At 43.9% G+C, this 14052-nt stretch overlaps 1 protein-coding gene across 1 annotated transcript in view; it reads right to left on the bottom strand.

Moving 5' to 3' along the window:
- The window catches only part of ARHGAP25 (Rho GTPase activating protein 25), a 77622-nt gene extending 63796 nt beyond the window's left edge, over positions 1–13826 (bottom strand). The window contains exon 1 of the mRNA XM_008147512.3: positions 13359–13826. Coding sequence (XP_008145734.2) covers positions 13359–13419 — 61 coding nt within the window. The 5' untranslated portion in view covers positions 13420–13826. The remainder of the gene's footprint in view (positions 1–13358) is intronic.
- Positions 13827–14052: the final 226 nt, after the last annotated feature.

The raw sequence follows: 14052 nt of genomic DNA, 5'->3' as shown, positions 1-14052 counted from the left end.
GCACGTCCCCCTGGCCAGACACCTCACCCCGTGAGGAGGAATACAGCAGACGCTGGACCCTGTATGATCTGGGTCTCTGGATGGGGGCCCTCATTGCCCAGGGCTAAGGGTAGTACTGGAGGTGAAGATGTGGGAAGGTGAAAGCACTTGGTGGCAGAAAAATGAGGGGGTTCTCATTCAGTTGATTGTATGTTTTCTTTATGAAATATAAAAGTGAGAGTGTTGGTGGGAGGAGGTGGTAAGGCCTTGAGGAGAGAAAAAAATAAGTATTGGGGAAAAGGAAAGTAAATTTACTAGGCAGGCATAGTATACTTGTCTGGCTCTGTTGAATGTCTACCTAATATGTTTGGTCACAAATTTAAGTGAGACCCGGTGTCACGTTTATCTCATGTTCCCCAGCCATGCTCAGCTGCCCAGGTACAAGCACCGAGAAGGTGGACCATTGTTTAAACAGGTATAGGGGTTTTTCCACGTGGTTAGACAGCAGGAGAGGGGGGCAGGAGATTTGAGGGTGTTGGTTCAGTATTTCTACAATGCCAGAATTAGGAGTCTACGCTAAAGGGGATGTAAGGGCTGACTGGTAGTAAAAAAGTCACAGAACCATGGCAGCAGTAGCTCATTGAGATCAGAGCATTGCTGAGTGGGTGAGCTGGGCTCATAGGGTGTGGCAGTCACAGCGTGGGAAGCCTGAAAGCAAGATTTTAGAGATGGTACAATTATAGAGATGACATGGTTTCCTTATGAGTATGAGTGGCTGAGCTGGTTGGAGGATGTATTATTGGAGATGGGGCCATTAAAGGAGAAATACTACCAATAATAAAACAACAAAGGATAAATATTACCAATAATAAAACAACAATTGGTGGCCGGGCACTATGCTAAGTGACTTGTACACACATTACTTGATTCTTATAACAACGTTATAAGGTGGCAGGACTACCCATTTTTCAGATGAGAAAACTGAGGCACAGAGAGATTAATTACTTTCCCAAATTCAAAGAGGTGATTAAAGGCTGAGCTGGAAATCAAATCCAGGTTTATCTGACTTCAAGGTTGGTGTTCTTAAGGACATCCCGTTCCCCTACACTCAGGTTTGGCTTCTTAGCTAAGTAGAGTTGGGGTGGGGTGGGAGGGGTGTATCCTCATTCAAGAAACACTTTTTATCTGGAACCTCACTTTTTATCTGTAAAGACACATAGATGACTAAATCATCACTCACTTTCATTATTACACTGGGTGTTTCAGGCCACAGAAGGATGAGATATGGGATAACTTTATGCTGGCCAGAAACTGGTTAAATCCAGGACTTTCTGGAAACAATGGAAACAAACCAAGTTGATCAGTAGTACTACAACTACTGTACATTGTCTGTGGGCGCTCTCTATTGGCCATTAATCAGAATAGCAATCTGGGATTGGAAATGTGTTTTTTGGTAGACTTGAATTAACAAATTAAAACTTGCCCCTTGTATATATTTAGAGGCTATAGCTCCCAGGAGGCAAAAAAAAAACCAAACTTTAGTTACAGAACAAACCCTGTGTCAGCGTTTTACTATGTGTACCGGTTAATAATGGCGGATTTTGTAATTAAAGAAAACACAATAATTTCAAGAGAAACATCAAAAGTGCTTTATTCAAAGTAATGTCCATCGCTAGCTACACATTTCCCCCATCTTTCAGGTAATTTGTGGATACCGTCCCAATAGAACTTTTCTTGTTCGAGGCAAACAATTCAGAGACCCAATTTTCCACTTCTTCGTACGTTTTGAAGTGCTGCTCAGAAAGTGTGTGTGCCATCGATCGGAACAAGTGGTAATCTGAAGGAGCAAGGTCTGGTGAATACGGCGGGTGGGTTAATACTTCCCAGGCAAGATCTTTTAACGTGTCTTTAACTGGTTTTGAAGTGTATGATGGTGTGTCATCATGAAGCAAAATTACTTTTGTCTTCTGGCCCATTCTGGTCATTTCACCATCAAAGCGTGGTTCAAATTGATTATTTGTTGTTGGTAGCAATCAGTGTTAACGGTTTCATCTGGTTTTAGAAGCTCATAATACACCACTCCTTCCTGATCCCACCAAATGCAGAGCATTGTCTTCTTTCCAAAGCAATTTGGCCTTGCAGTCAATGTTGATGGTTGACCTGGATCAACCCATGATTTTGTGCATTTGGGATTCTTAAAATAAATCCACTTTTCATCGCCAGTCACAACTCGATGCAAAAAAGGCTTTCTTTCGTGCCATTGAAGCAACATTTTACGGATAACTTTTCAGTTTTCCATTTGTCTTTTGATCAGTTGATGTGTCACCCATTTTCCTTCCTTTAAAATCTTTCTCATTGCTTGTAACCAATTGGAAATTGTTTGCTGAGCAACGTTTAATCTTTCTGCAAGTTGTTTTTTAGTTTGACACGCATCTTCATCCAGTAATGCTTGTAATTGTTGGTCTTCAAACTTTTTCGGTTGACCTGGACGTTCTTTGTCTTTCACATTAAAATCATCACTTTTAAAGCGTTTAAACCAGCATTCACAAGCATGTTCACCATAAGCTTCCCAAAGTATCTGATAACTTTTTCTTCAAAATAGAGTAATGAATTAAAACTTCCCACAAATGCTCTTTTTTTGGCACAAAATTCGACATTTTTAAGTATAAAAATATCTATGATGTTAACACCTTCAGCAAATTTGACACATGAAGTTTTGAAACTTGCTGTCAATACAACAAAATAGCATACATGTCAAATTGCATATATATCAACATATGTATAACTCCATCTATTGAAAAAAATCTGCATTATTAACTGGTACACCTAGTAAATGTCATAATTGCAATGGTGTCACTTAGGAATTGATTATCTTCAGTGGGAGAGCCCCACTTCCCTCTGAGCGTCTCTCCAATGAGACTGTGAGCTGCGTGAGGTTAAGAGCTTGATCTTTTTAATCTTCTTACATTAGTACAGTGCCCAGTGTATTGTAGGTGTTTGATAAATGTGTCAATCAGTGTGGAAGGAAAATGAGCCATGTGGCATAATTCCACGGAAAAGGGAGAGATTAATTCTACCTGGGCAATCCAGGAAGTCTTCCAGGAGGAGATGAGTGGTGGTGGCCATGGTGATGGGGAGGGAGTGGTAGAGTTGAAAAAATAAATCCAGAAAGCAGAATGGCAAACCTAGGAGTCAGGTGTAGATTCCACAGGGCAGGGGGTTTTGTGTGATTCTGAAAAAAAAATACCCTGCCATGTGACTGACAGGTGTGGCTCCCAATCCTTCCAGTATGAACAAGAATAAAAAATGGCATAAGCACAGATGGAGGAAACTAACATGGCAGATTCAGGTAGGCTAAAGAAAGAATTTGAAAGGACTTCTGGCTCAGCCGGTGTGGCTCAATGGTTGAGCGTTGACCTATGAACCAGAAGATCACGGTTCAATTCCTGGTCAGGGCACATGCCCAGGTTGTGAGCTTGATCCCCAGTGTACGGTATGCAGGAGGCAGCCAATCAATGCAATCAATGATTCTATCTCATCATTGATGTTTCTATTTCCCTCTCCCTTCCTCTCTGAAATCAATCAATTTATATATATATATATATATATATATATATATATATATATATATATATCGAAAGAAAGAACTTCTGACTTGGGGTTTAAAAAAACCCACAATTTAAGGTTTAAAAGTTTCCCCATAATTGCACTCTATTTTTTTTTCACCTTAAACTGTGTGACCTCACTGGAAATTTAATTCAGTAGATATACAGAGCACCTATCACAATGATGGCATTATTTTCTCAAAATATCTGGTTTTCTCAGATATAGAGCACTAGGGCCGGGGTGACTTTCCTGGTTTTTATATTGAGTGTCTCATATCTTGGAAACCCCTGACTCGGAGACAAATTGGAATGGGTTGTCACCCTAGCTGTGCCGGAGGACTGAGAATGGCTCAGAAAGGGATCAGTGCCACATGAAGGGAAGGCAGGATGGTCTCAGAACGGAGCACAAGGACCGTGGCTGAGAGCTGGGGTGACAACTGTGCTCTGTACCTATTATTATCATAACGTTGGGTTGTGTGTTTGGTGAGATTTCTCACCCACTAGCTGTGGATTTCTGGATTCTAAATGACCAAGTGAATAGAATAAAATGCAGGAGGATGGTGAGAGAGGAAGAATACAATCACAAGAACCCTTGAGTAGCAAAGCAGAAACTGGGGCCAAGGAAGACGAGTCTCATTTTGAAGGTCCTGCTGTTTTCTCACAATTATATCTAAAAATAAGGGCCTGAAAATGAAGAGTAGGCCATGTCCAGGACTCCTACAGTAAATCAGAAAAAGTCGGCGGCTGCTGCTGTAACCCACATGTAAGTGATCACAGACATTAAACATTGGCACCAGGGAGACCCAGACAATCAACATTCAGCTTCACTCCAGCGGTCAGAGGTCCACGGGACAGCGGGGGACGTTAGCAGCTCTGGAGGAAGTGGCGACTCAGTAATGGAGGGTCTTCCAGGCAGCGCACAGCCCACATTCACTCTTTTCCTGCCCAAAGTAAGGGAAGCTGGAGGAACTGCTCCCACCGCAATAGCTCAGAGACCGTGGCGTCTCTACAGCCAGCATTCTGCAGGAAACTTACCAGGAGCTCCTCATTACTCTATTGGGAAGGCACAGCTCAGGCGCTTTACTGACTTAGGAATGAAATGACCAAAAAGAAATAGAGACAGAGAGAGAGAGAGAGAAGAAAGAAAAACAAGGAGGAAACTGATATATATACTAATAAAAGGGTAATATGCTAATTAGACTGGGAGACCTTCTGAGTGTCCTTCTGGACAAAGCCATGGTGGCAGAGCCAAGGCAGAGGTGGTTAGGGCGATAAGGCCAGGAGGGGAAGGCAGTTGGGGGTGATCAGGCCAGCAGGGGTGGGGCGAAGCAGTTGGGGGTGAGCAGGCCTCCAGGGGGGCAGTTGGGAGCGAGCAGGCTGGCAGGCAGCATGGTTAGTGGTGATCAGGGAGGCAGGCAGGTGAGTGGTTAGGAGCCAGCAGTCCCGGATTGCAAGAGGGACCCAGATTGGAGAGGGTGCAGGCCAGGCTGAGGGACACCCCCTCCCCCCCATGCATGAATTTCGTGCACCAGGCCACTAGTAGCTACATAAACATGATTGATACAATTGTATGCATTAAGGACAGCACATTCAAACATTGGAGGTAAGAGGAGTAGAAGCAAGACATGGCCCATCAACCACAGACCAGCAGGGTGGCTGTGGGCCAGGAAAGTGGATCAGCAGATGTTGTAAACACTATTTCTCTAAAGAAAAGAAAGAAGAACTAAACTGGAGTAAGACAAGCCAAACTCTAGCACTGTTGGCTGTGGCTTTCACCAATGGCTTGGTTAGGAGGAGTTAATATCATGCCTACATTGTAGCAATGCCCATAGTGGTGCTATGATGACAACTGATGTTTATGAAACACATACCAATGGTGCTTTTATAGGAAGTGTTTGACAAAGATCATCTCCTTTAATCCTCACAATAACCATATTACAGATGTGCCCATTATACAGATGAAGAAGCTAAAGATGAAGGTCACATAGCTAGTAATTAGTGATAGTGGGATTCAAATTTAGGCAGTTTGACTCCAAAGCTAGCTTTCTAATACCATATTATGTGTAACTGGATCATTTTATTGTAGCTAGTTCAGACTTTGTCAGAAAATTCTTTTTGTTAAATTTATAAAATTATTTTAAAATATTGAGGAAATATTCTGCATCAGTCTCAAAATCTTTATACTGTAGCACTTCTTCTTTCACTTTGAAACTCCCAAACCAACAAGGAAGCATATAAATGGTTCAGAAGCCATAGGCCAGAGATCCAGCAGTAGAGTATTTCCAGCCCTCTCTGGAACTAAGATCTGTGTGTACACATTTGGGGAGGGGGGATGAGCAGCTGAGGGAGGAAGTAAGGAAGTGAAGCAGTTGTCACCTGAGCTAGTCACAGTTCTGGTGCCAGACACCTCAAAGCTTATGGAGAATATGTGGAGGCACCAAAGTTGAAAAACACTTTTTCTTTAGAAAGATAGAGGTGTGAGTGAGGGAGTGCTGTCAGAATGAGAAGTTCAACATTGAGGATGCTCCTTGAAATGGATCCATCATATAGAGGTGAGCAAAGAGATGCTTTATGAATGAATGAATGAATGAAATGATCAGCCTCAGTGTACTAAAGATACCATTGTTTTGTGCAACTCCAGGGAAAGAATATGAGTGCTCATAGAACTGTGTTTTGATTTATGAACTGAAAATTGTAATGTCTGCTTGTTACTAATAAGTATGACATCTACCCACAGGATATCTGAGGAGTTGTGGATACTGATATGCCTATACTTCCATGCTCTTCTTAAAGTAAAAGATTTTATGGGGTTTTCATATTTAAATAGAAATCTTATTTACAATCAAGACATAAATATATTTCAAAGACAAAGGAAAATATGTTGTGATTGAGCGTCAATTTAGATCTGAGCTTCCGTTTAACTCTGAGTTTCCTGGGAGCCAAGACAAAATAAGAAACACGATAAATTGCACAACTGTCTTACCACAAAGGAGGAAACATGGCAGTCCCTCAAAGGACACATAGTACTTCTGAGCACTGAATTCTCAACAAATTTTCTCACATAGAGCCACACACAGGAGAGTGGCTGGCATTGTCCATTCCTTGTTCTCATGTTTGCAGCACACTCAGAAACAAATGCCATTAAATCACTAATTGCAGTAATGGCTAAAAAATGGGGGTGTAACATTAAAGTATAACTCAATGAACCCATACTGTGCGAGTATCAAGATCATGTAGTTTGATCTGAGGTTGGAAATGAGATTATCTATTAAAAAGGAAACACATGTTTGCTGAACGCCTAACGTATGTTATGGGCATGAAATATTTTCTTCCTCTCAACATACGTATTATGAATTCCATTGAATAATTAAGCTAAGCAACTTGCCCTTGGGATTCACTGCAAAGTAGCAGAAGGGTCCCAAGCTCAGGCTCTCTTTTTGTGCCACACACCTCCTCCCCTCCCACACTCCCATCAAGAAGAGCCAATGGGCAATTTGTGCCTTAGACAATCTTGTCAGTGCAGCTTTTTACAGGCAATTCGAGTTTATTCTCTCCAGGAAGGGCCTAGAGCGCTGGTGTTAGATATTACTGGCTAAGGACAAACTTCTTTGTTGAAAACCAAGCCATCTGTTGGCAGGTCGACTCATATCGTGAAAGTTCAGGAGCGTTCATTGAGCTCACCTCAAAGGAAGTCCACAGTCTCTAGAGTTATGAGCCTCTCTGTTTAAACGACTTGAGGAAGGATAATGATACTTTCCTTCCAGTGATTTGCAGACTTAGGGACTCCCCAAGGACAAGATGTCCACACTTGTGGCTAAATCACAGGTAGGAATTGGGTGGTCGTAAGGGAGCCCTGAGTAGAGAGGGCTCCAGGCAGATGAGAAAGAACAGAGAACTGAAAGAGACACTACTTAGTGACTGAGGTCTGGCATGCGAGTGTGTGTGTGTGCCTGAGGGGGCTGGTGTGGGAAGAGACAGGTTGGGAGGGTGAGCAAGGCCAGGTCATAGGATTTAGGGTTTAATCCCTCCACAAGGAGGAGCTATACAAAGTTACAAAGTTTTTTCTTCTCTGGAGAAACAGAGACTGTGTACAGGAAAACCAGTGTGAGAAAAATGGCAAATCCTAGACTCACTGAAGAACATACATGTCTAAGTCTTAAAGAAAAGAAATGGCCGTGATGGGAAGAATGGTGGCAGGACCAGCTCCTGTCCATAGGCTCCGTCCTGCGGCTCCCACGGCTGCTCTCAGCCCAGTGCTTGTCTAGATGTCTTGTAAGTTTTCTGCCCCCGCCCCCCAGGTCCCCCCACTAGCCAATGAGCCCTGCAGAAACAGCTAGCAGGAATGCCTCTTTGCTTGTAAGATGATTTTTTTGTTTTTTAAATGGTGTCCAAAGCAGGGGGAAATGTTTACAAGGAGAAAAATGGTGATGAGTAAAGCATATGACAAGAAATATATTTTCTGTCTTTGTAACTTCCATATCTCAGTTCCCCTCGGGGGAGTCTACAAAATTTACGGACCATCCCCTGGATGGAATCACTCTGATTGACCTGGGCTCCCTGTGGGTCTCCCGTGGTATTTTCCTGGCTCTCCACGCTGCACTTTTGTCTCACTTGCTGTAGCCACAGTTGGGTTTCACTTCAGCTCTTTACACACTCCCTTCTCTTGTGTCCAAGTAGCCAAGCACAGTGCTGCCCCATGAGAGGTTACACTTCTTTTCTTTCAAGTGTGTGAAGGAACCACCATCACCAACTTATTCTTCTCGGTTAGTGCTAGGATCTTTCAACCCCCATAGCGGGCATTGGCTACTCGAAGGGCCATGCTCCAGCTCTAAAGGGGACGGGAGGTGTCTCCATAGTTCTCCCAATAGACGCTCTGTGCACATGCTTTATAAACTGTAGACCAGAGACGGCAGACTACCATGTGGGGGAGGCACTCACAGCTGTGTTTACCAGGCCAGGGCCATGCCACATCTCACTCTAGACCCTTTGTCAGAGATACATGCACTGAGAGCCACTGAGCTCATCTCTGCCGACCCCAGTGTATCTGTACTTTGACCATGAGGGATCAGCAAACAGGATTTTGACTTCCTATCATCACTCAAGTTGGCCCTCTCTCTCCTGATGTTTAGGGTAACATCAGTCCCTGTCCCCCAGGTGGCCAGGAGGCTCTCGACCTGGACAGTCAGAGGCATGCGCCTTTTGGAAAGAACTGAGTTTATGCCTAAAGGTAAGTCAATGGCAACATAGGGACAGACATTTTTACTTGAACAGGAATAAAGACAGGTATGGACCTTAAGAGGAACTCCTCTGTGTCCGTGTTCACTATCTGAGGAAGGCATGTTCTTGTCCTGGGTGCTGCTTGCAGGTGTGGAGACCTTTATCCATCAGGGACCGGGAGCTGCTCAGGAATTGCAGTGGCTTCAGCCACAGCAAATGGACAACATTTGGTCCAGAACCCAGGCCAGACCAGGTTAGCACATTGTAAGTTTCACAATGCTGAAAGCCAAACAGACCAGCTCACTATGGGCTGGGTGGAATAGTTCTATGTTTATTGTATTACTAGAGGCCCAGTGCACACCTCGGCCTGGCCTGTGGGATTGGGCCAAAACCGGCTCTCTGACATCCCCCGAGGGGTCCCGGATTGCAAGAGGGTAAAGAGCAAGCCAAGATACCCCACTGGTGCAGGATGGGGCCAGGGAGGTTGGCCAGCAGGGGAGGGACCACAGGAGGGTTCCAGGGCATGTCCAGTCCATCTTGCTCAGTCCCCATCGGCTGGACCCCAGCAGCAAGCTAACCTACCGGTCAGAGTGTCATAGTGAGTGGTTGAGCAGCCTTAGCATATCATTAGCATATTACGCTTTGATTGGTTGAACAGCCGACTGGATATCCAGACACTTAGCATATTAGGCTTTTATTATATAGGATTCCTATCTAAAAAATACCCAATCATGTTGTTTGTTAATTTTTTTTATCATTTTTTATTGATTCATAGTACTGCTTTATATATTTAATTCTACCTCTGTGTATCTATGTATCTATCGATACATCTATCTAAAAGCACACTTTCAAATATGACTTCTTTTAATAAGAATAATTACCTGCATTGAATAAAGCCATATGGTTTTATAAACTGGTCTAGTTATGAAGGTCTTAAGTACAAAAGTTTTCATTCCCTTTACTCTGATTTTCTAAGGGACAGAACTAGACCCGATATCAGACAAATTATGATTTATCAGATGGAAAAAAATAAAGTGGAGAAAAACCCACCACTGTTGTCATTATTCACTTTACCTTTTGGAGACTAGAATAATGATTTTTTTGTTTGTTTGTTTCTGAATTTTTTTTCCCAACATTAAATTTCAGAGGGAAGAAAAGTTTAAACAACCCCCCTCACAGTCACTTTCATTACGTATCTCAGAGTCACATGCTCTCTAGGGCCTGTTCTGCCCTACTTTGGCTGGGGGAACTGAGAAAAAAGAAAAAAGAAAAAAAAAAGATGTGCCTGTGACTGGATACAATGTGGGTGGTCCCGACATTCACCCAGCAATCTTCCAACTAAACACTCCCAACCCACAGGACAGCAGGGGGCTTTCCCCGTGTGGTCAATACCCTCTCAATAGAGCGCCTCCATGCAAAGCACTGGATGTCAGACCCCCGGACAGTGCAAGAAAGGATGCTATGTCCCTGAACCCACCGTTCAGGGCTTACAATGGAGATAGGAAGACATGTGAAAGAGTCAGAGTTTTTGAGTAACAGTGTGAGAAAGCAGTGGAAGGTTGTCACGATTTTCATTGTTGGACTAAAATGAGTGACAAAGAGGCAAAAGAAGAAATGTGTGCCTTTGGAGCCACCTCAAGTGAAGTTTGTTGGTTCTGCATTTGCCTTTCTTCCAGCCTCCACCGGGATCAATGGGTCACAGGCAGGGTAGCCAGGGTCAGTTTCTCCCACCCATGCCAGGTCCGTGGTGGTGGTCGCCGGGAAGCTCTGCCGTCCAGCGGGCCCTCCCCAGATCTCTGAGATGGGAGTCCAGTGGAGAGTCCCTCCCCCACTCTCAGACACTTTCACTTTCACAGCAGCCCTGGCTCAGCACCCACAAGATTTAGGGGGAACTGGAAGCACGGATCGCCAAAAAAAGAAAAGGCTGGGGCCCTTTTCTGGGCCACATAATGGGTCCGTTTCTTGCTATTTTCCTAAGCAAGTGCAGAGCCTGGCATCTTCTGCGGGCTACTGCCCTTGCCCCTGAAGTTCTATCTTGCTAAGAGCCTCTTGAAAATTTACCTAGACAGCGAATCATGAGGTAATATTTGGGTTCCAGCCCCTTAAAGTCACACCGTTTTGGTGATCATCTCCTCCAGTGGTTCTCAACTAGGGAAGGTGTCCCTCCCCAGATGTCTAGCCATGTCTGGAGACATGTCTGGTTGTCACAACCAGTGGTGGTAGGGAGGAAGGGATGCTATTATCATCCAGTGGGTGGAAGCCAACGATGCTGCTAATGTGTTATCATGCACAGGTCAGCCCCCACCACTAAGAACTACCCAGACCAAAATACCCATAGTGTCCAGGCTGAGAAACCCTGATCCCCCCTCAATAGCCCAGGCTGGAAAAACCACAGGTCATTGGCTTCCCTGACATGACTCCCAGCTCCACACATCTTCATAACAGAGGTGAGTTTCTTTGACATACAGGGTGGGGCAAAAGTAGGTTTATAGTTGTTGGTATGGAAAATAATACAATAAATAATAATCCAAGAATAAACTCTGTGTTTCACATACTCACAACTGTATACCTACTTTTGCCCCACCTGGACACAGGGCTCTGGAGAGGGGACTGGAGGTCCTATGATTCAGGGACTCTCTCCCCTTGGAGGCCTCAGCTTCTAACCTGAATTCCCATTGATGGGACACTCATGAAAGGTATTCCGACTGTAGTGCATGGCATGGATAATGACAAGGGCTCCTTTCTATTTCATTATACAATTATTTTTATTAAATGGTACTAAATGATATCTTCTGCTGGTAATCAGTCATTGATTCAGTCAACAAACATTCATTGTGGGCCCACTAGGACCAGGCACTGTGCTCTATTCTAGATGAATGGTAACTCTCAGGATCTTCTCACTTCAACCATAGCCTCTACAGCAAGACTGCATCCGGTGGGATGGAGAGGTGAGTGCTTGTTAAACTGCAGATGCTTGGGCCTCCCTCCAGAGATCCTGAGTTCATAAGTCAGGATGGTGCTCAGGAATCTTTATTTTGAGCAAGCACTTTAGGTGACTATGATACAGGCTACCCATGGGACCATGATTTAAGGAACATTCGTAGAAAACATAAAACCTGCCCAACCGAATCCCAGGCCTGAGAATATGCACACCTGAGAGCTAACATAATTTCCTATAACCCTGAAAAAAATTTAACTCTTTAATCAATTAATCATCTAATCATTCCTTGTCTCACATTTCCCATTTTTAAACAGAAGGCAAGTAAGACCTGTCAAACACAGATGGCGAAAGGGTAGAATGACCCCATGTAACCAGAAGCAGGACACTCACACGGAACAGAACCATAGAAGTTTTACTTCTAAAAACAATTTTTTATGACATATAACAGAATGTAAATCAGCCAAATGCATTGGTTAGGAGAAGAATCTCTTGCGGATGTAAGACATATACATGCTAGCTACTCTCTGAACCGACATCGGCATGACATGACTCCTGGCTTGATTAGGACTAACCTTCCCTGGTTACCAAGATAAATGGCTTCTCTGATCACTCTCAGTTTTCTTTCAAATCCTTTCTCGGGCCTACATATTAACATTCCATTATGTGACTTGGCAATGGATCATTTATTTTAGCAACACGTTAACCACCATTAGAAGCCAAAGTCTAAACCTTGTTCCAAGCCAAGGTTTAGACTTAACACTCGTCTAATACCAAGGAAGTTATCTCACCATATGGGTAGAAGAACAAAACACGGGGGCATCATTTTTGGCCCAATTGCTCTACCTAAATTACTGTGATCAATTTAATAGTAGAAGAAACCCACTTAAAGAAACACATAATAATAATTATATAACAGATGGAAGTCAGGGTGTCACTATCATTAATGAAAAGAGGTGTGGTTTAAAGGTCAGAGGATTCAGAAAACATGCCAGCGTCCCTTAAGATAATTAATCTAAAATGCATTGCTCTTTTTCAACTTCTCTAGCTAAGAATTCCCTTCCATCTTGTCCCTTTAACTAAAATTGTCTTTATTTTCCCTTCACAAGTCTCCATGTCGCTGTCTTGTCTACATTGTTTCCTTTTGCTGCAAGTCTCAGCCCCGAGCCTGCGGAGAGGACCTAGAAGACCCAGCGGGCTCATGGAACAAGCTACCTTGACTTTGATCGCAGAGCAAGCACTTCAAAGACCACTATCTGGGCTCTGATCAAAATCCACTCCAAATATGGATAAGTGTCCACACAGGAGGGAAATAATCCTTCCATGATAGAGAAAAACTCACAGTTTTGTGTGCGATCTGTAGCTTTAACCCATCCAAAGTAACCCAGATCCCACACACCAGGCAGCTCCATTCCACTGCCACCCCCAAACAAAAGAGAACTCCCTCCCGGCATTTGGAAACGTTGACCCAACCTATCAACTTGAATGCAAATTTCCCCCCAAACCCAGATTTGCCAAGATCCATTTTTAGGTAAACTATTCTCCCTGCAGACCAACATGCAAATGGTGGGTGCTTAAGTAGAAGAACCACAAAGGCAACAAAAAGACATGGACCGTACCTATTTTCCCAGCCTCTCCTTTCAGGTTGAAATCCCAGTTTCTTGGCAATTTCAGGGACATTTTGCTTCCGGTTCTGGTGAGCAGCTGCTGAAGCGGTGCGTGTGCCTCAGTCCGGCCCGCCTTCCCAAGCCTTCCCTGTGGCTGGTGTGTGTGTGTTTTCTCCTTTCAGATTGCTTCACGGGCAGTCTTGGGTTTGAGGTTGATTTGCCAGCGTGTGTCCTCCTTTCTCTCAGATGAAAGGTCCAATCATCTGTGACTTGGGGGATGGTACCCAAACCTCCACCAAACCCCACCCACAGCCCCGGGGGCTGGTACCTCGTGAAGTGTGCACCCTGCTTCTCTTGCTTTCAGTTTTACCAGAAATATCCCAGTTGCCACTTCGCTCTGCCTCGTGGGAAGCAAAGCCCCTGGTTGAGAGAATCTCAGGCCTCTCTGAGGAGAGGTCCTCATAAACAACGGCTGCCTCTCGGCCCTTTTTTTTTTTTTTTTTTTTTGTTAACTGTCTGCTTCCTTGCATTTGAGGAAGTGGTGGCTGCTCCGTGTAGATGATACATTCTGAACACTCTTTCTTAAGAAGAGGTTTTTTTGGAAATGCTTGCATAAGTAGAATGAGTGCTCTTACGATAGAAGGCTAGAGCTTTGATTACAAAAAAAAAAAAAAGAAAATTCCAAGACTCTCGCCATCTACCTCTA

This window comes from Eptesicus fuscus, chromosome 16 (genome assembly GCF_027574615.1).
Source record: "Eptesicus fuscus isolate TK198812 chromosome 16, DD_ASM_mEF_20220401, whole genome shotgun sequence".
Taxonomy (NCBI): Eukaryota; Metazoa; Chordata; class Mammalia; order Chiroptera; family Vespertilionidae; genus Eptesicus; species Eptesicus fuscus.
The sequence above is the reverse complement of the archived record's forward strand: the minus strand, read 5'-3'. Positions and strand labels throughout refer to the sequence as shown.